The sequence below is a fragment of the Hypanus sabinus genome, chromosome 4 (assembly GCF_030144855.1).
Source record: "Hypanus sabinus isolate sHypSab1 chromosome 4, sHypSab1.hap1, whole genome shotgun sequence".
NCBI lineage: Eukaryota > Metazoa > Chordata > Chondrichthyes > Myliobatiformes > Dasyatidae > Hypanus > Hypanus sabinus.
This window is the reverse complement of record NC_082709.1, coordinates 32,784,915-32,810,457: the sequence shown is the minus strand read 5'-3', so window position 1 is coordinate 32,810,457 and position 25,543 is coordinate 32,784,915. Positions and strand designations below refer to the sequence as shown.

The window sequence follows — 25,543 nt, the reverse complement described above, 5'->3', positions numbered from 1 at the left end:
CAGGAAGACTTCGGGAATAAACCCAGGGGAAAATTGTAGAGATGGAGTCCCTAAGGTAGTCCTGCATCGAGCTCAATGCTGACTAGCAACTCCTGCAATGCTGCTGGTGCCAAACTCTTATCAATCACTGCCATTCCTTTGGATTCAACAGCTGTGTGGAGAAGGGGAAATGCTGCATAAGCAACAGCTTGCTCCATATCCGACTGAATTGTCTTGCATAGACACAACATCCATTGTAGACATCACTCAACAGAGGTCCTACTACTAATTGCCTTTTAAGTAGTGCAAGCAGTTGTAATCTCTCCTGTGCTTTGGCCTCATTGATGAGGCATTTGTCCAATGAAGACTGCAGTTAACTAAGTTAGTACACTCTTTGCAGTACACTGGTCTTGAGTGACCTCCGCAACTCTCTTTCACTCCATCTGAGTGATTGTGATATTAATAACCATCCTCCTGTTCATTTCATCAATTTGTACAATTAAAGGCTGGCTTCAAGATGAAGTGTCCTGTGTTTTTATGTCTGTAATTTGATTTCCCCATATGGTGAAACCAACTAAGTTTGTAAATTAGATCCCTTTTTCCTCAGCCCTTTACTCCTTCCACTGAACCCTTCCCAGCTTCTTACTTCATTCCTGCTTCCCCTCAGCTAGTCTCACCTACCACCTGCCAGATTGTACTCTTTCCCCTTCCCCACCTTCTTATTCTTGCTTCTACCCCCTTCCTTCCTGAAGGATCTCACCCCAAAATATCAACTGTTTGTTTCCATCCATAAATGCTGCCTGACTTGACAAAGTCCTCCATCATGTTGTTGGGTTTGGTGGGGGAAGGGGAGATTATTCAGTTGAATTTAAGGGGAAGACTACAAAAGACCAAATGTAATAATTCATTGGAAAAGGAAATTTGCAATGAATTTTATATATAATGAAGAGCTTGGAAGGGTCCAGCATTAATCTATCGTATGGGTTTACATTGAGCTTGGAGCTCACACAGCTCAATTGGCACACTTGTGACCTCAACCATGAAGTGACGACCGATGGGCAATACTCCAGTGTAGCACAGGCAGACACGCCCATCAACATATTTGTGCGGCTGGGGACAAGCTGATGAAAAAGCCAAAATTCAATCTTTCAGCTCTTCCCACACGACAGCACACAAACATTTACCATAAAACAACAAGTAGTACTTAATACCTGCAGCATCCTGGCAATGCACGCAGATAAAAACAACCAGGACTAAGCTGTAAGCAGTGCGCGATTCCTTTAAATGGGACTGGTGAGCGGTCCTACCTGCTGTTCAGCAAATACTTGGCACTGTGTGTTCGAGGAGGAATTTCTGCTGACTGAAAACTTCCAAATGGCACTGCTGAGAGTGAATCAGCACTTGACATTGACTGATGTCGGGAATCTGCCCACTCAGTGAAAGCATCCAGTAAATTCCCAGCATTGTTTTTAAAAACAGCAGTGTCTAGTAGGAGTCACTCCACATGCGTACATACCAGTGTCAATGTCTATCTGGTGCTCAAACAGAATCTGAAGCTTCTAAATAACAGGGCTATTGATATGAACTTTTCCACAGGGCTTTTGTTGTAATGAAAGTCTAAGACCAGAGGACACAGCCTCAGAATAGAGAGGTGTCTTTTTAGAACAGAGATGAAGAGGAATTCCTTCAGCCAGAGAGTGGTGAATCTTCGCTCAGGCAGCCATGAAGGCCAAGTCATAGGGTATATTTAAGGCAGATGTTGATAGATTCTTGATTGGTCGGGGCATGAAGGAGTACAGGGAGAAGGCATGAGGATTGGGGCTGGGAAATAAATTGGATCAGCCACGATGAGCCAAATGGCCCAAATCTTCTTCTATATGTTATGGCTTTATGGTTGTTATTTTAGAGGACCTGTCCCGGACCCAGGTAAGTGCAACTACAAAGCAAGCACGGCAGCACCTCTACTTCCTTAGGAGTTGGCAGAGATTCAGTATGACATCTAAAACTTTGACAAACTTCTACAGATGTGTGGTGGAGAGTATTTTGACTGGCTGCATCACAGCCCGGTACGGAAACACCAATACTCTTAAATGAAAAATCCTACAGCCCAGTCCACCACAGGCAAAGCTCTCCCCAACACTGAGCACATCTATATGAAAATATCATTGCAGGAAAGCAAAGTCCATTATCAGAGACCCCCACCACCCAGGACATGCTCTCTTCTCACTGTTACCATCAGGAAGGTGGTACAGGAGCCTCAGAACTCACACCACCAGGTTCAGGAACAGTTACTACTCCTCAATCATTTGGCTCTTGAACCAAAGGGGATAATTTCATCTGCCTAATCATTAAAATGTTCCTACAACCAATGGACTCACTTTCAAGGACTTTTCATCTCCCATGCTCAATATTTATTGTTTATTTATTTATTATAATTGTTCCTTTCTTTTTGTATTTGCATAGTTTGTGGTCTTCTGCTCTCCGGTTCAACACACAAGTTGAGTGGTTTTCCATCGATTCTGTTAGGGTCATTATTCTGTAGATTTATTGAGTATGGCCACAAGAAAATGAATCTCAAGTTGTACATGGTGACATATTCGTACTTTGATAATACATTTATTTTGAACTTTGAAAACAAAAAGGAATGATTGCAGAATTCAATCTGAAGTCTGGAAGGATAACTGACCGATATTCAGAGTGCCATACTGAACGGAAACAGGCTGTTAGACCCATCTGGTCTGTCCACCATGATGCTCCATCTAAGTCAGTCCCATTTGCCAGAATTTGGCCTATAACTTCTAATCTTAATAATCCAGGTACTGCACTTGTTCACCTGTCTTTTAAATGTTGTTATTATTAAAGAAATCGTACTCTTCAATCTCATCTTGGTCCATGTAGTAATAGTGTAGGATGACGCTGATGGGCAAGTCAGAATGAGAATGGGATGGAGAATTAAAGCAGGAGGCCACAGGAATCTCAAGATCACGCCTGCAGACTGAAAAGAGTCTCTGTACCAAAAAGTAACCCAATATGAGTGTTGTTCTGCATTATGAACACAGAATAGATGTACAAGGTAAAGAAACCACTGCTTTTGTTGTAAAGGCTATTCGGATCTCTGGATGGTGGGAAGAGAAGAGCTGAAAGGACAAGTCCTGCATATTCTGTGGCACGGAATATGAAATTTACCTTACAAGGATGGATCACAGTCTTAGAGTACACTCTCTTGTGGTTATAAGAATGAGGCGGTATCTCATCACACAAAACATGGAGAGAGTTTCGATGGGTTAAGGAATCCAAAACAAGGATTCGTCTCAAAGTGCCAGTGTGACCTTTAGACCTTTTGGTTCCTCTCTCGCATAGACTAGCATCTAAGTCAGTGGTTGGAACCCGGCTACTGCTCGGTTTTAGCACAAGTCACAACAAAATAAACAGCACTATCTACTCCTGGATTAACAGATGGATGTGATTGTCTATTTCCCTTCCTCAGTAAAACAGGCTAATCTCTTCCTCGAATCATGTCAACTGGTAGTCTCCCCAGAACCTCCATGTTCGTCAGGTACCTGTGGTCATCCAGCTCCACAGTAAGTTCTACCAGTGGCTCAGACTTCCAGTCAAACATTGGACAGGTGTTTCGTGACTGCAGTCAACACCAAAGGCTGGGGCATAATTTTCTTAATTAATGAGAGTGAGCTGCCAGCATCAAAAAGAGCATTAACTGGTTTTCTATTAACTTTGACTGTTATAAACATGGGCTCTTTCTCCTCCCATTTTGCTCGTTTTCCACTACAATATTCACAAATCATTTCAGCCATTATCATCATCACTCTCCTGTCCATGGCACAGAGCACATACCTGACAATTTGGGCTTCTTGAGAAGATATACAGAGGACTTATGACCTGGCTGATGACAATGGTAGCAAATAAACATCTTAGAAGAAACTACCAAAGCTTCTTTGCTCTCATTTCTCCCACTTCCCAATTCCACAGAGTAACATCGTGAGTCCCTTGGAAGGTTAAAGTCTCTGTTGCTTCAGAATGATGGTACCCCCTTGTGGACATTGAGGTACTGCAGGGCAAATCGGACTAGAGTGAGTGCAACCACTGGCTCACATTCTTGAACCCAAGAGTGAAGAATCCACAGCAGCTGCTCCAGAGCAAGGGCCTCACCCATCTCCTCCTCAGACTTCTGCTCTGCTTGAATCCACTGGCAGCAGAGACCCCTCAGGTGATGATACGCCTCAGTGGGCGACTCATTTGGTAATAGAGTACAGGAAGTATTTGCGATAGGTTTTTGCCAAGTTATCAGATTTAGCCAGCAGGTCAGGATAGTGGCTGGACCTCTCTTCATCCATTGCAGTGTAGGCTTGGAGAGCCTTACCCATCAACAGTAGCTCCAGCTGGCAGGCCCACCCATCCTCTGATCATTGCCATATCCAGAGGCCATCCTCTCAAACCTGAACAGGTAGTTCCCAATATCGTCACATTGTTGATAAGAAAGCATCTTGGGACCCTTCTGCAGGTTTTGGTGTTCCTTTCTAAGAGTATCATCCCTCCTCTGCTGGGCAGAGGAAAAGTCCCTGAACGCATTTTCCATGAAGGGTCCAGAGCTGATGCTACTTGAAGGCCCTTCTGCTTCTGGCCTGAGTTTGGCCTGGGGCTGAAGTTCTCCTTCCTCCAAGGTCTCCACTGTTTCCTGGGTATTTTTAGCTTCAGGGTTTCTTGGCTTGATACTGCAATCCCACTTACCCAGAGCTGAACGCATCCTTTTGCGAACAGTCATCCATAAGATATGTTGATTTATGACCAAAGACAAATGGCTGTGGTCACTTAGCACTTTAGTGTAAGGGTGTTTATTAGTGTGTCAAAAATCAAACTTAAATAAATTAACGAAAGTAGTGAAAAAAATTTACAAAATAAATCTTACAGAAAACACAATAATAGTTTCGTACCTATTCTTAACCAGTGTGAACTCCTCACAGCCCCCATCTCTCTCCCTTGCTGGGGACAATGAGCCTCATTTACTACGCACCGTGACATACCATCTTTAATTACCCACAAAGTTAACTTAAGTCTGCACATGAATCAGGATATGATGCACCCCATACTGTAGTTACAATTGAATTACAAAATAAATAAGTGTCCATCTTAAATACAGTATGTAAACATCCCCATCACTAAAGAAATGGAATAGTTCACTCTGTATGGTGAGAAAGGCCCCTGATATTTATCAAAACTGTCTTTGCAAATCAGTCTGAAAATAGATAAATTTCCTACATACAGTGTATCATTGAAATGACAGCCACATTTTGACTTTTTGGCTGCCTCCAGCACATCCTTAGGCTGTCATAGTCATAGAGAAGTGCAGCCCAGAAACAGACCCTTTGGCTCATCTAGTCCATGCTAAAACCATTTTTATACTGCTTACTCCCATTGACCTTTACCAGGCCCATAACCCGCCATACATCTACTATCCATGTATCTATCCAAACTCCTCTTAAACATTGAAATCGAGTTCATATGCACTGCTTGTGCTGGCAATTCATTCCACACTCTCATGACCTTCTGAATTAAGAAATTTCCCCTCATGTTCCCCTTAAACTTCTCACCTTTCACCCTTAACCCATCACCTATGGTTGTAGTCACATCCGAGTAGAAAAAGACCACTTGTATTTACCCTATCTATACCCCTCAATTCTGTATACCTCTATAAATCTCCTTTCAATCTTCTACATTCTAAAGAATATAGTCCTAACCTATTCAATCTTTCCATAGAATACAGGTCCTCAAGAACCTGCAATATCCTTGTAAATTTTCTGTGCACTCTTTCAATCTTGTTTACATCATTTCTGCAGGTAGGTGCCCAAAACTGCAATGAATACTCCAAATTAGGCCTCACCAATGTCCAATACAAACAACTTCAACATAACATCCCATTTCCTGTACTCAATAGATTGACTTATGAAGGCTAATGTGCCAAAAGCTTTCTTTACGATCCCATCTACCTGTGACGCCACTTTCTATAAATTATGGATCTTTATTTCTGGATCCCTTTGTTCTACAACACTCCTCAGTGCCCTATCATTCACTGTGTTAGAGCTACCCTCTTTTGTCCTACCAAAGTACAAAACCTCACATCTGCATGCATTAAATTCCACCTGCTTTTTTTTCATTGTCCACTACACTCCCAATCTTCATGTCATCCACAAAATTACTCTTTCCGTTAACTACATTATCAACCAGATCTTTGATATAGATGACAAACAACGAAGGACCCAACACCGATCCCTGCCGCACACGAGGCCTCCACTCATAGAGCAAACCCTCTACTGCCACTCTCTGGCTTCTCCCACAAAGCCGATGTCTAACCCAATTTACTATCTTGTCCTGAATGCCAAGTAACTAAACCTTCTTGGTCAGCCTCCCAAGCTGGACGTTGTCAAATGCCTTACTGAAGTCCACGTAGACAACATCCACTGCCTTGTCTTCATCCGTTTTCCTGGCAACTTCCTTGAAAAACAAAACTAGAGAAAAAGAATTTTAACAAAGACAAAGGTCTCACTCTAAGCAAGAATGGGAATTTGATTGTAAACAAGGTGGGACAGCAGAAACCTGATTGGATGAGGATTAACCAATCAGTAAGGATGAATGACAGGGGTATATACACCACTGGACTAGACATCCCTGGATATTGTCTTTGATGAAAATGGCAGAGTTTGTCATCAAAACGCCAATTAAAATTGATACCTGTACTTGGCTGGAAGCCCGAGAAGAGGAAAGCCAGGAAAGCACAAGATCCATTATATTGGTTGTTAACACAAATGACACATTGCTCTGTATGTTTCAATGTACATGTGATAAATCCATGAATCTGAATCCTAATTGTGTTGTTACATATTCCAAGCCTAATAAGATGAACTAGAAAATGCTCAGAATATCTTTCTAGAGGATTTCCTTCTGCTTTCAACGAGCACCTGCCTCTTTACAAATTTCCACATTTATATAATAGTCACCCATTTAAAAACTGTATTCAACAACAGGTTTTTGGAAACAATACATATCTGAAACAAATACATTTGAACATACAAGACAAGAAATGAGACATTTTTTTAAAAAGATATCATGCAGAATTAAGAGAAAGCTAGTGAAAGTATTTCTGATCAATCTCCATCATAAAACATACCTTCTGCACCAAGCAACAAGTCATCCTCAAAACTGCATCCAGGTTTTGTACCTCCACCTTTTGACACAACAATATGCTTTAGTGAGTGCAGTTTGATCATTTGTTTAAATGTCTTGGTTCTTTAAAAAAAAATTCCATGCTCCACGACTTGTTAATATTCTCTGAGCTGTTGAATTTCTTTCAAGGATTCGATCCCCACAAAAATAATTTACATTCACCTCCAAAAAATGTCACTTCTAAAAGTGTATAAATACCCATAAACTACAATCCAAAAAGTATCAATTTAAAAGAAATATATTTACCCTTCAACATTAGATGGCTTTGTTCATCCAAGGATGCCCCTAATGGCTCTCTGCAAGTGTATAATAAATATATTAAAATTTATCTTTATATTTATACAAATCCATACACTTCTCAAAATATGTAAGAAAATACAGTGCTTATTAAAGGTATTTAGCCCCCTTGGAAGTTTTGATATTTTATTGCTTTACAACATTGAATCAATGGATTTAATTTGGCTTTTTTGACACTAATCAACAGAAAAATACTTTCATGTCAAAGAGAAAACAGATCTCTACTGATCTAAATTAATTACAAATATAAAAATATATAAAACAGTATTGACTGCACAAGTATTAACCCTCCCCCCTTTTAACATGACACACCAAATCATCACTGATGCAGCCAACTGGTTTTAGAAATCACATAATTAGTTAGCAATCTGTTTATGGACATCTGTGTGCAGTCGGGGGTTGCAATCGATAGTAGTAAAAATACTCCTGTATCTGGAGGGTCCAACTGCTGATGAGTCAGTATCCCGGCAAAAACTACACCAAGACGACAAATTAACACTCCAAGCACAAGTCAAGAGATGGATACAAGAACATATCCAAGTCACTGAATATCCTTTGGAGTACAGTTAAGTCAATCAAGAAATTGAAAGAATAAGGCACAACTGTAAATCTGCCTAGAGCAGGCCTTCCTGAAAAACTGAGTGACTGTGCAAGGAGGGGACTAGTGAGGGAGGTCACCAAGAAACATACGACAACTCTGGAGGTGTTCCAAGCTTCAGTGGCTGAGATGGGAGAGACTGCGCGTACAACAACTGTTGCCCGGGTGCTTCACCAGTCACAGTTTTATGGGAGAGTGGCAGAATGAAAGCCACTGTTGAAAAAAACTCACATGAAATCTCAGCTAGAGTTTGCCAGAAGGCATGTTGGAGACTCTGAAGTCAGCTGGAGGGTTCTATACTCTGATTAAACCAAAATTGAGCTTTTTGGCCATCAGACTAAACGCTCTGTTTGGCATAATCCAAACACTGCACCGCATCAAAACACACAATCCATACCATGAAGCATGGTGGTGGCTGCATCATGCGGTGGGGATGCTTCAATGCAGCAAGCCCTGAAAGACTTGTGAAGGTAGAGGTTAAAACAAATGCTGCTAAATACAGGGAAATCCTGGAGAAAAACCTAATGCAGTCTGCAAGTGATGTGACTTGGAAGAGGATTCGTTTTCTCAACAAGACAATGACCACAAGCATAAAGCCAAAGCTACACAGGATTGGCTTAAAAACAAGGTTAATATCCTGCAGCAACCAAGTCAGAGTTCAGACCTCAATCCAATTAAGAACTTATGGCTGAACTTGAAAAGGGCTGTTCGGTCATGATCCCCATGCACTCTAACAGAGCTAGAGCAGATTTGTAAAGGAGAACGGGGTAAAATTGCAGTGTTCAGATGTGCAAAGTTGTTAAATACCTATCCACACAGACTCAAGGCTGCCATTAATTGCCAAAAATGCATCTACTTAATACTAATTTGAAGGAGGTGAATACGCAATCAATTATTTTGTGTTTTATGTTTGTCATTAATTTAGATCACTTTGTAAAAATCTGCTTTTAGTTTGACATGAAAGAGCCTTTTTCTGCTGATCTGTGTCAAAAAAGCCAAATTAAACCTGCTGTGATTCAATGTTGTAAAGAACAATAAAACATCCGTGGGGCAGGGAGCTGAATACTTTTCATTGGCACTGTATTCCATGGAAACAAACTTCTATTATAATTATGCAGCTTTTGGGATCCTACTCTCCAAAACCAAATATGGCATTAGTTAATTGGAATGTAAGACAAAGGCTAGATCTACTGCAAGAATACAATACATAAAACAAAACGCATTAAAAATTGAATTGAATTGAATTTCTTACATCCTTCACATACATGAGTCAAACTCTTTACGCTAAATCTCCATCTGAATGTGCAAATTACAGTAACTTGTAATAAATAGCATGTACAGTTAGATATACAACAGAAGTCAATGTAGCTTAGAAATACAATTGTGACAGTGTGAATTAATCAGTCTGATGGTCTGGTGCAAGAAGCTGTTTTGGAGCCTGTTGGTCCTGGCTTTTATGCTGCAGATAATACTGTTTCCCAGGTGGTAGCAGCTGGAACAGTTTGTGGTTGGGGTGACTTGGATCCCCAATGATCCTTCGGGCCATTTTCACACACCTGTTGCTGTAAATGTCCTGAATAGCGGGAAGTTCACATCTACAGATGCACTGGGCTGTCCGCACCACTCTCTGCAGAGTCCTGTGATTGAGGGAATTACATATCAGGTAGTGATGCTGCCAGTCAGGATGCTCTCAATTGTGTCCCTGTAGAAAGTTTTTAAGATTTGGGGGCCCATATCAAATTTCTTCAACCGTCTGAGGTGAAAGAGGCGCTATTGTGCTTTTTTCACCACACAGCCGCTGTGTACAGACCACGTGAGATCCTCAGAGATATGTATGCCAAGGAACTTAAAGCTATTAAAGCTATTCACTCTCTCAACTGCAGATCCATTGATGTCAATAGGGATTAGAACATCTCCGTTCCTCCTGTAGTCCACAACCAGCTCCTTTGTTTTTGTAACATCAAGGGAGAGGTCAGTTCCTTGTCACCACTGTGACAGGGTGATGACTTATTCTCCGTAGGCTGCCTTATTATTATTTGAGAGAAGGCCGATCAATGTAGTGTCTTCTGCAAATTTAATTAGCAGATTGGAGCTGTGGGTGGCAACACAGTCATGGGTGTACAGAGATTAAAGGAGAGGGTTTAGGGCACAGCCCTGGAGGGCTCCTGTGTTGAGAGTCAGCGAGGCAACCAGGTCTCCACGAAACTCAAAACGTTACATTCCTTTGTTTCCCGCCGGTAGGAGATTCTGGCTCTCAGTTCACACAGCTTGTTGTCCGGGTACTGAACATTAGCCAGGAGTATGCTAGGGAGAAGCAGCCATTTAATTTAACTCTAACATCATATCAGTGAACTATATGTTAAAAGTTCTTGATTAGCTTCAAGATGTTCAAAAGACAATGAGCAGTCAGGAAAATCTACATAAATAATTGCTCATTGTTTTAGATCAGATGAAGAATTTTTTTGCAGGTAACATCATTATACACCAAAAGGGGATGGTTAAATGAACAATAAATTGTGAAGGAGCTCATTATATCGTCATTATAGTCATATCATTGCAATAACAAATGCAAAAAGGTGAAAGCTTCTTGCATCCTGAGTAATCTTGTTGAATCATCCTCATTTTGTAACAATAACATTGGAGAACAATTAAAAATTTCTCACCATGCTTCAAAACACATTATTATTAATATTTCATCAAATATCTATTGCTTATATTAGTATAGGCACAGTTGCTTGCTCTTACACAACTGACAAAAATAGCTGAATTAATGGACAACCACAGAAATAGAAGGACTTTTAGATTTTATGGGTATCTGGAAATATGGGGTCATTGTAGGAAGACCATGTCGATGCCCAAGATTAGCTCAGATCTTCCTAAGCTGCAGTGCAAGCATAAATGGCAAGTGGCTAACAACTGTTCTAATTCTTTACTCTCTCCTTAAATGTCACTGGTAGAACAAAAAAAATGGAAAATGTTACTAAATGTCACTCATTCTGTCAACAGCTGGTTATAGTAATTACCTAAAACAAGAAATCCTTTTGTTATTCAGCAGGAAATATTTTATTAGCCTGAAAAATTACCAGTTTCACAGTCACTTATTGACTGAGACAGCGTGGAGTAGGCCTTTCTGGCCCTTTAAGCAGTACTGCCCAGTAACCCCCGATTTAACCCTGGGCTAATCACGGGATAATTTATAACAACCAATTAACAAACCAATTGGTAGGTCTTTGGACTGCGGGAGGAAACCGGAGCACCTGGTGGAAACCCACGTGGGGACGGGGAAAACATACAATCTTCTTACAGACAGCCACGGTACTGTAAGTGTTGTGCCAACAACTCCGTTACCTTTGGGTAGCTGAAGTCGTACTATTTAAAGAATAGCTTACTTTAGGAACATTATGGATTTGAAAGATCCACAGGGTATTATGAACTAAGTTAGGGGAAAAGCTTTCCGAGGGAGAACAAGGACAAGATGGTGGAGTAGTATTATGTACTTTTCAGCTACCGGATTCATAGTTGGAGAATTAAGGTTTTATTAAACCCACACATCATCCTTATCAGAAAAGATGCAAAAAAACCACAGGACTTGCTTTTATGTAGGACCTTTTAGGGCACAGCCTATGGATATTTATTGTTATAGGAAACATGGGCGCCAACTTACACAGAGCAAGGTTCTACAAACAACAAGGGCTGAACCTTGCAGGCAATTCTAAAGGGAAGCTCAGCATTCTACCATTCAGATAAAAATCTCACAATTAAGTGACACTTAATCTTGAGTTTATTGAATGGCAGATTCTGTCCCACCTGTTACTGTATTCCACAGCTGGGCTCCACACGGAATTCAGCAGGAGTCTCGTCCTGCTATAACATTATATTATTGCACCTCTGATCCAATGTTAGAATTAGGAAGATATGTTGATTTTAACATATCTCCCCTTTGAATCTCAAGAATTCTTTGCCACAGGCAGCTGTGGAGGCCAAGTCTTTATGGCTATTTAAGGCAGAGGTTGACAAATTCTTGATTGGTCAGGGCGTGAAGGGATATGGGGAGAAGGTAAAAGACTGGATCAGCCATATTGAAATGACAGAGCAGACTTGATGGACCAAATGGCCTAATTATGCTCCAATATCTTATGGTCTTATGAATGTTTTACTGACTGCTGGCTGCTGTTTCCATAAAGTCTTTGGTTCAGCAAAAGCACCCTCGCCAAAGCCAGTAACGTTTTAAGTTCAAATATCTCAAAACATCCAGACAACAAAGAGGGGAGGACTGGAGATAATGCAGGCAATGTCTGTGAACATGAGCCAACCAAAGTTTCAAAACAATTAATATTTTCAAACTGACATTTAGATGTAGAAGAGAAAAGAAAAACAGGAAAAGCAGAAACACACAGTACTATCCACGGAAACAAAGAAAGAGATTAAATTGAAGATGTGACATTCAGTGATATGACTTGTGGACAAAAGATGAGGTGTTGTCCCATAGATTTACGTCAGGCATTGTTGGAACTATGCAAGAAGTCAAAAGACATGAAATGTGATTAAGGACTAAAAAGAAAGGCAAATGGAAACACGGGATCACCCTTGTAGAATGAGGGGAGACATCCTGCAAAACTAATCTGTACAGACCACATACAAGCTCCAAATGCAATTTATTTATTTTGAAAAAATGGGAGTGAATTGTGTTTCACCTGGAAGGAAAGTTTGGTTTCCTGTAATGGTAGGAAAGAGAATGGCAGTACTGCATCTTCGTGATTGCATTGAAAAGTGTTACAGATAAAGAATGGGTAATGGAGATGGAAGTGGAGTAGGGCATCTTCAAGGTAACAGTCCACTTGTTATGAAGCAAGCGCGTGGAAGGGGGCAGTTGTCTGGTGATGGAATCATGTCATGTCAAACTTAGTGGAACTTTGAGGTCGTAATTACTAATAACATAAAAAATAAATGCACAGAAATATTATATATCCTTTCTCATTGCACAATGCTAGATCCAAATAGCTTTTCCCCTTGCTGGTACAGTACCTCAACATACTGATATAGAAAATTTCCAGAATATTCCATGAATTCATTCTCTTACCCTATTACTACCATTTTGGTTTGCACAGGCAATAAGCCCCCCTCCCCCACCACAATTATTGCATTGCATTTGTTACATGTGCCTCTAATTTCCTGACTTATTCTATACTGTACATTACCATTACATTTTGGGTGCCCTTACAAGTGCCTCAGATTTCTTTAGTCCTTGCTATTTCTTAGCTCCACTCTAATTGAGCCTACTCCTTGAATTTCTGACCCAAGATTTTCTCTGCCATTATTCCAGCTTTTATCAAAGCCACCCTTTCTTATTAAGTCACCACAACTGCTGTTGAAACTTATTGAAATGAGTGAATTTTAAATAGAGTATAGAAGTGAAGAGAGTTTTTTCAAAAGTTCATTTAATCTGTTCAAAACAGATGCAGGCTTACCCACAGTCTTGAAGCCAAATTTCAATCTTCTCATTTGATATGCCATTCTCTGCCAAAGGGAGATATTTGTTTAGTGAAATATGTGCCCAGTCAACAGTCATTTAACCAGGTTTTTAACCTTAAGCAAAACAGGTAGAAATTAAAACAACTTTAAAATTGAAATTAGACTCAATATGTCAAACATTTTAAAGGATTTTGCAGAAGATTGGTATATCTGCAAACAATTAAGAAATAGAGCTTTAAAAATGTACACAGAATAATCCAAGTTCAAGTTTCTTTACACAATGAGTTCAGAGACATTATTATATTCTGGGAAATTCAAAGGGAAAATGGAGCAAGATGCAAGAACTGAAGTAAATTCAGAAGCTTCTGCAAATTTTATTGATGTTGCCTGCAATCTAAAATGATTGCCTACAGCTAAATCATTTCCTTTTTCAGCCTACCACACTTGTGAAGGAATATTTATGCAGTTAATATATTTATTTATGAATAGCAGATTCACATATTTGACCTGGGGCCATTTAGATATGAAGCTACAGAGTGACAATTATTTTAGAAATAAAAAATTCTTGTCCAAACTGTTAACCTGTCACTTCAGAAAATTTAATCATAAGATCATGGCAATTTAAGAAGGTGTGCCAACATGGCGAGTTGTCACAGTTAATTGCTTAAAACAGTCATCTGTTCGATTATACGGGCTGTACATTTTGCCCTCACTTAAACTTAACTCTTTCCTTGCATGATATCGTCAAAAGGATTTGAACCTTGCTGCTCTGTTGAGGAAAAACTGAGAAGACAAAAACAAACCTAGAGCATTGCCTACAAAATTACAGAAACTCCTCCTGGTTTGTGGAGATGGAGGAAAGACACATAGCTAAAATTACAGTACTGTAACTTATGACAAAGTAGAATGTAACATTCTAAAGAAGAGCATGGCATATATTTCAGCCATCATACATATTCTTTCACTAGACCAAACCATCCATTATTGAAGTGTTTTCAATAATGGATTTAATAAATGGCTTCCTCACTGCAAAACGGGATGACCTCTTTTTCCCTTATTAGGGATGAGAGAGAGAGAGAGAGAGAGAGAGAGAGAGAGTGAGACTGTGGTCTGTCAAATTACCGGGTGAACGAGTAGTCTTTGGGGTGCTGCAATTTTGTGTCTTTATTGATGCTTTGCTGCACACTTGACTGCTCGGTGGAGGGAACCGATGCTTTTTGTTTGCTGGTGGGGGGAGGGGTATCGTTGCTTTGATGCTGCTTACATGTGGGAGGGGGAGCTGTGGGGGCTTTGGGGTTCTAACATTTTACTGTCATTCATTCTTTGGGGGCACTCCTCTGTTTTGGTGTATGGTTGCGGAGAAGAAATTTCAGGATGTATATTGTATGTTTCTCTGACAGTAAATGTACCTTTGAAACCTCACAGGAATTTCAGTTCTTCTTGGTCCTTCCACTTTCAAAAGCACCACAAGAACTTAAGGGTAGATAAGAACACCACCAGAAACTGAGGATAGGTAATTTACAGAAAATGCAAGGAGAGCTCAGTTTATTTTAGAATGCCACTTGCTTAGTGGAATCAGTGATGATTGCGGTGGACGGGGATTTGTGTTGCTGCTTGGGGAAGAAGAGGGGAGGGTGAGGAAGCAAAGGGAAGGCTTTGCGGAGGGGAGGAGCAAGTAAGAATAAGAACAAGCAAATGATATTCCCATTAATTTGCTTGATCTCAATTTGGAATCACCACAGTATCTTAAGTGTTATATGCATTTTTAAGAAACACCTACCAAACATTTAAATCAATTGTAGAACATTCGGTGATATGAACTGTATTACTGAGATTGGGGCTTTGTAAGACTTCTTAACAAACCCTCAACTCTATTTGACTTGCAAAATAAATCAAGTAAACTGATGCTAGTCTCAATCATCAAATCATTCAGCTTCACTTGTTGCTCGACTGCCTGACACTTAAGTTTTATTCTATAAATGTTTTCACAGAATGGTCAATGAAACAAAAGTGTGTGTGGGTGGGCGCATTTCACGACAGCTATTGCCTAACATTTGTAAACTGTGTCACAGCTACATTATGTGGTACATACAGTGAAAACAAGGCTCTGGAAGTATCACACAACGTGAAACTAATCATTTACATGAAAACTATTTTACTTTATGTTAGCACCAGCACACTAAAAAGCTGACTGACAGTGCTCTTTGCAGTTCTACAAGTACATGATTTCTTGGTCTATGACCAAACAACGTCTTACAATTTTGCTGATTTATATCATTTGGCTCTGCCTTTTAATAGTTCCACTCTTGATTGACTAAATCAATCCCAAGATAGTAAAAGTTGCCACACCACAAGAACCAAAGCCACCATTCTCCTGTCCCAGCATTTGTTCCCTTTGACCGAGTACTCCCTTCAGTCCTTTGTACAGAACGCACCCAATTCTTTTGAATCTCATCATTTAATGCTCCACACTTATCAGCCACTGACCCTATTTACTCTCCACCACAAACATTTCCCATTTCTGTCTATGTACTATCGCCTGCTCTTTCTCATTTTTGCCACCTTCAATCTTAATTAGACCAGAGATTTCCAAATGTCTCCTTAAAATCTAAGTTCTCTGGAGTTCCAAACCCTCCATCAAACTGTAACCGATATCCTATTTCATGACAAGTGCTCCTTGCTTTGCTTGATGTATGCTGGCTTTTCTCATATCACTTCCTCTACAGAGAAATTATTATTTCTTTCTGCTTCCAAGAAACTTGTCAGGTTTCACTGCTTTCAATAAAAGCTAGTATACCCAGCCCAAAGCATAAACAGTACTTTAAAAACATAACAATATGAAGCCCAACTTGCTTAGCAAGTTATATAAAATTTCCAGCCCTTCCTCCACCATTGTACCCATTTCCTTTCCTCCCCTTTCTCCTAATTCTCCCTTCATTTTCTTCCCTCTTTTTCACTATCCCCTTCATCACCAAACATTCCTCCACATTCCTCTCCTTGATTCTTCACTAGCATTCACATCTTAAACTCTGCTCATTCTTCGGCCTACCATCCTGCCTTCCTACTTAAGACCTGATCCCACCAGCATAATCATCAAGCTTCTCCTTTTACTGTATCTGCAACAATTGCCTTGATTATTCCTTGCCATGAAAAGCTCCACATTCAGGATATCTTAAGGAAATTTCTCCTGCCTTCAACTAATAGTTCTCATTGCACCTGCGGTCTCTCCTTTTACTCTATTAAATCGTTTGATATATGCATTTAATAGGCCCTCTGAGAAATATGACTATGCTGAAATCATTCCAGTAAATTTCTTTTGAACCCACTCCCCGGTTATTGTTTCTTTAAAATAAATTTGCATAAGTCAAATGTTCTACTTTCATTTTTATTTCCTCTAAAAAGGCATTTTGTGCTTCATTTGCCCATTTAATGACTTTTTTAATGTCTCACTGTTCTCAGTAGTGTGCTAAAGCGATTCCTGAGAACCTTCAATCATTTATCTCATACAGATTTGCCAAGGGCTTGTAGCCTCTGTATGTTTCCTTAGAAAAATGTCCCACTTCACAGTATTATATTTTAAGGCACAGTTAGAGAGCAGCATGTAGTTACTACCTGCAATTTTTTGCAGCCATTTTCCATATTAATAATCTCCCAACCCTGCCACCACCCCCCCCCCCCAAATTTTTTGGTGGTGCAAGGGTAAACAACAGTGATCCCATCACCAACCTTTAGAAACTCAATTTTCCACCTTTATCCAATCTAACAAATAACTTTAGTCCCAACCTCTACTATCCTTTTGTACGTTTCTCTGATTTTAACACTGTAACTGCAAGTTTAATATGCGTTACTTTAGAAAAATCCTTTTGGAATTCAGAAATATTACAACTGTTATATCACCTGTGGGATTTCTTCAAAGAGCTTACAAGGGATAATTTGCCTTTTCTAATCACGCTGACTACTACACGTGGCCCAAAAGATGCATGCCAGTTTGCCGCAAAGCAATTCCATTTTCCTGTTATTCACAAATACACCCATTCCCCTTTACATCCTCTGCCACTCACCTGAACCAGAGATGGTTTGGTTTATCCAACTAACTATATCTGGAATGTGGAGGACACTCACAGGGCCCCAGGACAAACAGTCGAGCTCCATTCCAGTCCTACTGCTACTCCACTGTCACTGCTCTTGTACATCTTGGGATATGTTTCCTACCGAGGCTTTGGACATATTTGATTAAAATTGTTTGGGTTTGCTTTATCTCCTGGTTCAAGTATTGAAATCATATGAGCTGTGCATGCATCTGCTGATAGTACTTCCAGGTCACCGTACGTGTAGGTGGCCATGTTTTCTGTGTTATGCATTTATTACGGTAACTAGTCACATTAGTGATGGCGTGGTAAAAGTAAAGGGAACAAGTTACGTATTTGTGCTCATCTTGTAGCAGTTTATAGCTTGGGGCCGGTGGAGGTCATAATTTTGCTGACCACTGAGATAACACTCACTATTGCTCCAAGATTATATGTTTGCTAAATGCTAATAAAGGATTCAACTCTTTGGAACAGTTCTTTCATTGGAGCTGAGGGTGTATCACGCAAGTATAACAACCCTGTGGCAGTCACAGGAGAACGGCAATTGTTTCTGAGTTTGGATTAGTTTGTCAGCAAAGTTTTTCGACAGTTATACAAAATTAGCTTCAGCACTCTGATGCGATCAAGAAACTGGAAGCACCAGCTTGCAGTAGTGACCTTTTGCTGATTCATGCTGTGCTTTGCATTTGAAACAGTTCTGAGATGTCAAACGTCGCCACGTCCATCTGGGTTGGACTGGAAAAGCTGTACAGTGGTGCTTGCCTGAAGTGTTCGACCCTTGATTCTATTGAAAAGCTGAAGGACTGAAATACTGAGAAGCCAAATTGAAACAGCCATCGTTTTCTCTAGTTTGCATGCTGGGAAGACAAAATGAGTTCATCTAGGAGCAGCGACCTTGAAGCCATGACAGAAATTAAACAAACATGCGACATTGAAGGTCAGTTTCCTTGGTGGGGGGGGGGGGGGGGGGGAGAGAAATGAAAATATTTGCAAAGAACAAGCTGTGAATACATGTACAGTTGAAAACAACGTGTCTAAAGTGTGTGCAGCATATTCTGTTACTAGCTTATCGACATCCCGTGCACCTGATTACACATTAGTATGCATTAGTAGGGAGGCTATTTTAGTTGAGCTATGAGCAAGACAACAGACATTGAGGGATAAGCACACCTGGGAGGAAAAAGTGAAAATCCTCAAAGAGACTGGGAAGAACAGACATTTTGCACTAGGGAAATTCTGGGCAGCTCCTAGAGTAGGTTACATGGTCGGCATAACATTGTGTACCGAAGGGCCTGTAATGTGCTGTAGATTGTATGTGTTCTTTAACAGACAGGTTAGCTTCAGAGAAATCAGGAAGAACAGGCAGAGCAACCTCAAAGACGGCTTATGCCACAGGAAGAAATTGCAGCCAAGGTGGCCAGAGTTAAAGTGCTAAGGACTGAAAGCGCAGTGGGTGTTAAACATGCTCGAGCTGTGCAGTTCTGTGCGGAGGGTTCCTATATCAACATGGCACAGAGGAAGCCCAACATATCTAACGTCAAGGTGGATACATTTGAAAATCAAACAACTGAGCCACAAGTTTGTGCCCCAAGGGGTAGCTCACTCTCAGCCTGCACCAAAGAGGTACTCTGAACCTCAGCCAGATCCAATAGCACAAGGTGCTTCTGAGAACGTGATAACATTCATGTTTCAGATGATAAAGGTTTAACTGCCACACTGGAGGCCATAAGGACACAAAAGGAATTAATAAGCATAGTGATGCAACAACACATTGCATCTCTGCCTAATAGATGACAACCTATTGCAATACCATTCATTGAAAGTACTTTGAAGAATAGCATTGAGGATTATGGTGACTGTCTATTTTCTCAAACAGTACACTGGAGGTCACCTTAAAGTACTAGTCAAAAGTTGCTAGCGGGACAGCCAGCAGGAATGTTCTGGTGACAAGCAGCTATTTGTTCCGGCCTACATGGAAAAGGCTCTTTCTTTCTTGGCAGAATATTTAAAACAGAATTCACAAAGGTTCTTCAAGACTACAGTCTTTTTCTCAGAAGTTGTTGCAATGCTATGAAAGGCATGCAGACCATGCACGAGTTGAGCATGCATGCTAATATTAAGATTATCTTAAATAAATTGCTCCCTGAACTTAGAGAAGAATGGAGATTGGCAGAATATAAACTGCAAGAAAAGCTCAACTGCAAGGTTACTTTCACTGACATTGTTAACTTCATTGAAAGGCAAGTGAAGATTGTTACATAGCCAGTGCTTGGCAAATTATACAGGGCTACATCACCTACAGCAAGTAAAAGTGTAAGCAAACCTAGATCACAAGTTTGTTCTCAAGCTAAAGGAAACAGCTTTGCCACTACTGTGGGTACCGCAGAGAGTGAAGCAAATACTGAGCCCAGACTTATAATAAGGTTCACCTGTTCGGCCAGGGTGAACATCCTTTGGATTTGTGGTCTATGTTGATTAAAAAAGTTTGTAAGGATAAGGATGCTTTCCTAAAAGAAAATGGCATCTGCTTTGGTGGTTTTTGTAGTTTGTTCGATTGTAAGGTGCATCTTTCATGCAGCATACGCAATGACAAATATCCAGCACACATTGCAAGCACTCCGACGAAAGGAGTGCAGATTCAAGACAGCCGTAAATGAAGCAAACACAGCAGCAACTATTGCCCTGGTATCTAATGGTCTTATGGTGACCAGTCATCATAATTGTAAACTTCCTATGATTCCAGTTCAGGTGAAGTCCAAGAAGAGTAACAAGACAGTAGCTACTTATGCTTTCCTACATCAAGGAAGCACTGCAGTTTTCATCATAAACAAGCTCAACCTGACAGGAAAAGGAACACGCTTTCTCTTACATACCATGGCTCAAGAGAAGGCCATGAGTAACTACCTCATTTCAGGATTGGAAGTGGCTGGATTAAATAGTGAAAACTACCGTGAGCTGCCTAAGGTTTATACACAGGAAGGTATGCCTATCTACAAAGGGAACGTTCCTGAGCAAATTTCAGGAATGGTCTCATTTCACAGAAATTGAGCCATTGATGGGGATGAATGTGTCTCAGGCATTGGAGCCATTGCAAGTAATTCAGTGTTAGTGATGGACTCTATGCAATTAGAACAATGTTGTGTTGGACTATTAATCGGCATTGAAAGGAGACCATGGCGGTGGAAGACACTATGCTCAGCTAGAGCTGACAGTAAATGGGACTTCAGTTTTGCACTTGGATGAGATTTGGCAGCAGTGTTTCAAAACAGATCTTCTTGAATAAAGTTAAGAGGTACAACCTGGTTTGGCAGAAGAGCACAGTCTGGGATAGACTGCTTACCAAAAGAGGACATTTGTGTAAATGTTGAGATTTCATGACTCCTGTGACTTAATAGCAGATAGTTATAATCATTATAGTATAAAAGTTAGGAGGCTGGAACGTAGGAGCTATGTACTCTGTGTTGCGAGCTTAACTAGTCAGCTTAGCTGGGGCATGGTAAAGGCAAAAGGAACAAGTTATGTATTCATCCTAATTTCCTGCCAGTTTGTAGCTTGGGGCCAGCGTTGCTCAGATCTTTGCTGACCACTGAGAAAACACTATTGCTTCAAGATTATATGTTTGCTAATTACTACTAAAGGATCAAATAAAGGATTTGACTCTTTGGAATAATCATTTCATTGGAGCTGAGGGTGTGTCATGCAAGTATACAGTGCCTATAAAAATTACTCATGCCCCCCTGGAATGTTTCATGTTTCATTGTTTTACAACATTGAATCAAAGAGGATTTAATTTGGCTTTTTTGACACTGATCAACAGAAAAGACTCTGAGTCAATATGAAAACAAATTTCTACAAATTGGTCTAAATTTATTACAATAATTAAACACAAAACAATTGCGTGCATAATTACTCACCCCCTTCAAGTTAGTATTTGGGAGATGCACCTTTGGCAGCAATTACAGCCTTGAGTTTGTGTGGATAGGTCTCTATCAGATTTGTACATCTGGACATTCCAATTTTTCCCTATTCTTCTTTACAAAACTGCATAGGCTCTGTCAGATTGCATGAGAATTGTGAGTGCACAGCCCTTTTCAAGTCCAGCCATATATTCTCAATTGGATTGAGGTCTGGACTCTGACTTGGCCAATCCAGGACACTAACTTTGTTGACTTTAAGCCATTCCTGTGTGGTTATCTGCTCCCAAGTCACAATTCTCTTAACAAACTGCATCAGATTTTTCATCAGGATTTCCCTGTACTTTTCTGCATTCATTTTACCCTCTACCTTCACAAGCCTTCCAGGGTCTGCTGCAGTGAAATATCCCCACAGCATGATGCACCCACCAACAAGCTTCTTGGTAGGGGTGGTGTGTTTTTGATGATGTGTGGTGTTAGGCTTCACCACACGCAGCATTAGTGTGATAGTCAAAAGGCTCACTTTTGGTTTCATTAGACCATCGAACCTTCTTCCTGCTGACTTCAGAGTGTTTCTCTCCCCCTCCCCCCAACAATGGCTTCCTCTTTGCCACTCTCCCATAAAGCTGCAACTGGTGAAGCACCCGGGCAATAGTTGTTGTATGCACAGTCTCTCCCATCTCAACCACTGACGCTTGGAACTCCGTCAGAGTTGTCATAGGCCTTTTGGCAGCCTCCCTCCCTAGTCCCTTTCTTGCATGGTCACTCATTTTTTGAGGACGGCCTGCTCAAGGCAGTTTTAAAGCTGTGTCATATCCTTTCCATTTCTTGATGATTGACTTAACTGGACTTGGAAGTTCCCTTACATCCATCTCCTGACTTGTGCTTTACAACAAAATTTTTGCAGAGTTGCTTGAAGTGTTCTTTTGTCTTCATGGTGTAGTTTTTGCCAGGATACCGACTTACCAGCAGTTGGACCTTCTAGGTGTATTTTTACTACAGTCAGTTGAAACACCTTGACTGCACACAGGTCGCCAATAACAGATTTCTCTTTAACTAATTGTGTGACTTCTAAAACCCATTGGCTGCACCAGTGATGATTTGGAGTGTCATATTTGGGGGGTGGGGGGGAAAATTATTTTGTGTTTTATATTTGTAATTCATTGAGATCACTTTGTAGAGATCCGCTTTCACTTTGACACAAAATGGTCTTTTTCTGTTGATCAGTGTCAAAAAAACAGCCAAATTAAAGCCATGATTCAACGTTGTAAAACAATAGAACGTGGAAACATCCCGGGGGGGGGGGGGTGGGGTGGTGGGTGAATACTTTTTATAGGCACTGTAACAACCCCATGGCAGCCGGAGGCTAGCAGCAATTGTTTTGATTTGGTTTTTGATCAGTTTTGCTGCTACAGTGAGCATCAGCAATTTCCACTGACAGACGGAGTGATGGACTTGCTTGGCAGATTCAGAGGCACATTAAAGATTAAACAAACTGTTGATGGGCCAAAAGATTATGCTGAGGGATTACAGGTACAACATTTTTTCTAATTAATTCCTGACAAGCAGTTTCAAGGAAACTTTAAAAGATTTTTTAGGCTACCCCAAACCAACATTAAATCTAATATTCCCCATGGCATTATAATTCCTTCATCAACAGAGACACACCCTTTGCACATTCTATGGCAGAGAAGCTCACCATCAGCTGATGTTTGGGACATCTGAGGGTTTATTGAACTGCTGTCCATCGTTGGCATTCCATCGATGGTCTCAGAGTTTTGCCAAGAGTCTCTGCTTTTTGCCCAGGCCTTCCTCTTATCTTTGACATTTTTCCAGCTCCGTGCACATCCCGTTAGAACTGTCTCTTCCATATTTATTTCCTACCTGCAGGCCCAAAGTGAAAATACAGTTATTAACAAGTATAAAGACAAGATCCATCACAACACTTTGGTGGTAATACCGCCTCTTTGCTGACGATCAACACGGGCGCACCTCAGGGATGGGTGCTTAGCCCACTGCTCTACCAATGACTGTGTGGCTAGGCATAGTTCAACCGTTGTTGATAGTATCTCAGATAGAGAAGAGAATGAACCTACAGGAGTAAGATATACCAACTGGTTGAGTGGTGTCACAGCAACAACCTCGCACTCAATGTCAATAAGAGCAAAGAACTGATTGTGAAGTTCAGGGAGGGTAGGTCGAGGCAACACAAACCAACCCTCACAGAGTGGTCAAAAGTGGAGAGGGGGAGCAATTTCAGGTTCCTGGGTATCAAGATCTGAGGATCTAACCAGTCCCAACATATCAATGCAGCCACAAAGAAGGCAAGTCAGCAATGATATTTCATTAGGATTTTGAAGAGATTTATCACCTAAAACACTCAAACTTCTATAGATGTACCACAGAGAGCATTCTGACAAGCAGTATCACTGCCTGGTATGGGTGTTTTTTTTGGGGGGGGAGGGGGAGAGCTACTGCAGAGGACTGAAAAAGCTACGTCAGGCTGTAAAGTTAGTCAGCTCCATATTGGGTACTAGCCTCCATAGTGTCCAAGACATCTTCAAGGAACAGTGCCTCAGAAAGGAAACGTCTATTATTAAGGACCCCCATCACCCAGGACATGCCCTCTTCACATTTTTACTGTTAGGAAGGAGACAAGCACTAATGATGCGGGAACAGCTCTTCCCCTCTGCCTCTGATTTCTGAATACACATTGGAACCATCAACACTACCTCGCCACTTTTTTAATTTCTGTTTTTGCACTACTTATTTAACTTGTTTATTTGATATACATATATACTTTCCATAGTTCACACTTTTTTCTATAGTACCATGCACTGCATCGTACTGCTGCCACAAAATTTACAAATTTCACAACATATGCCAGTGATAGTAACCCGGATTCTGATACAGATCGTCTGTCTTACCAAATACTTCCACGCCGCCAGCTTTTTATTTCAATGGAGAGATCTGGCAGTAGAACCCACAACCCACCATTGTGCTGCTACCAAGTCAGCCAGTACAGTGCAGCTAAACATTAGCATTCCCAACAAGGTTCCAGATTCAGTCCATTTCCAGGCTTGATAATGAACTGACACTACTGCACTGACTTTGGGAGTGTTGTCAATTTTTACATGCCGTCTTATAGTTCAATACATGTCCCACCCTGGCGTTTTAAAGGAAATCCAAACAACAGAACAGTTCTACGATTTCTTCCCCTCACTGCTGACTGGGACCTGATGATGGTAATAGAATGGCTGTGGTGGTGCGTCTGACCGAACAGCTGGCAATGCTGCTTCCAACTAATTTATAGCATATACACAAGAGGTTGTGCAGATGCTGGAAATACAGAGCAACACACACTATATGCTAGAAGGAACTAACAGTCAATGTTTCAGGCCGAGACACTTCATCAGGACCCCCTATTGTACATGAAGTGTTTTCGGTGGTCTCAGACTGCTGACTTATATCAGGTAAACACACTTGATCCCCTCTCCTTAGCTAATTCTGGGCTTCAGATCATTTTGTTTTGCACTGTATACATCGCTAACTGCTGAATTATTTGTTGGCTATATCCTTGTAGCACAGTTTGAAGTGTAACATGCATTATCACCTGCACCTTTAAGAACCAGTTGTTTTTATTCCCCTAACCATTTAAAAACGGAACTTGCAAAAGGGTTGCTTCAGATGATTCATATTTTCATTGACTCCACTGGGTCTAATGAGTCACTAAAGAAACTAAATTCAAACTGTTCGTATCAGTTGGCACATACAAGTTTGATTTGCATTATCTTTTTGTTAAAAAAAACACTTCAGCATCCAGTGAAGAAGCAAGATTTCACAGCTTCCAATCTACAGTAAACATACAAGTATTCCAATTGCATTTTACTCAAAAGCTATCAAAGGGGAATGGAGACAACTAATATCAGTTGTGTACAAATGATTTACTCAAAATTGAT

At 40.6% G+C, this 25,543-nt stretch overlaps 2 protein-coding genes across 2 annotated transcripts in view; one reads left to right on the top strand and one right to left on the bottom strand.

The window, feature by feature from the left end:
• LOC132392642 (uncharacterized) overlaps positions 1-25,543 on the top strand; it is a 709,726-nt gene that overhangs the window by 387,726 nt on the left and 296,457 nt on the right. The window lies entirely within an intron of this gene.
• itprid2 (ITPR interacting domain containing 2) overlaps positions 1-25,543 on the bottom strand; it is an 89,410-nt gene that overhangs the window by 61,886 nt on the left and 1,981 nt on the right. The window contains exons 2-5 of the mRNA XM_059966791.1: positions 23,284-23,468; positions 13,579-13,627; positions 7,462-7,511; positions 7,160-7,216 (exon numbers count right to left, since the gene is read on the bottom strand). Of these exons, the coding sequence (XP_059822774.1) occupies positions 7,160-7,216; positions 7,462-7,511; positions 13,579-13,627; positions 23,284-23,455 (328 nt within the window). The 5' untranslated portion in view covers positions 23,456-23,468. The remainder of the gene's footprint in view (positions 1-7,159; positions 7,217-7,461; positions 7,512-13,578; positions 13,628-23,283; positions 23,469-25,543) is intronic.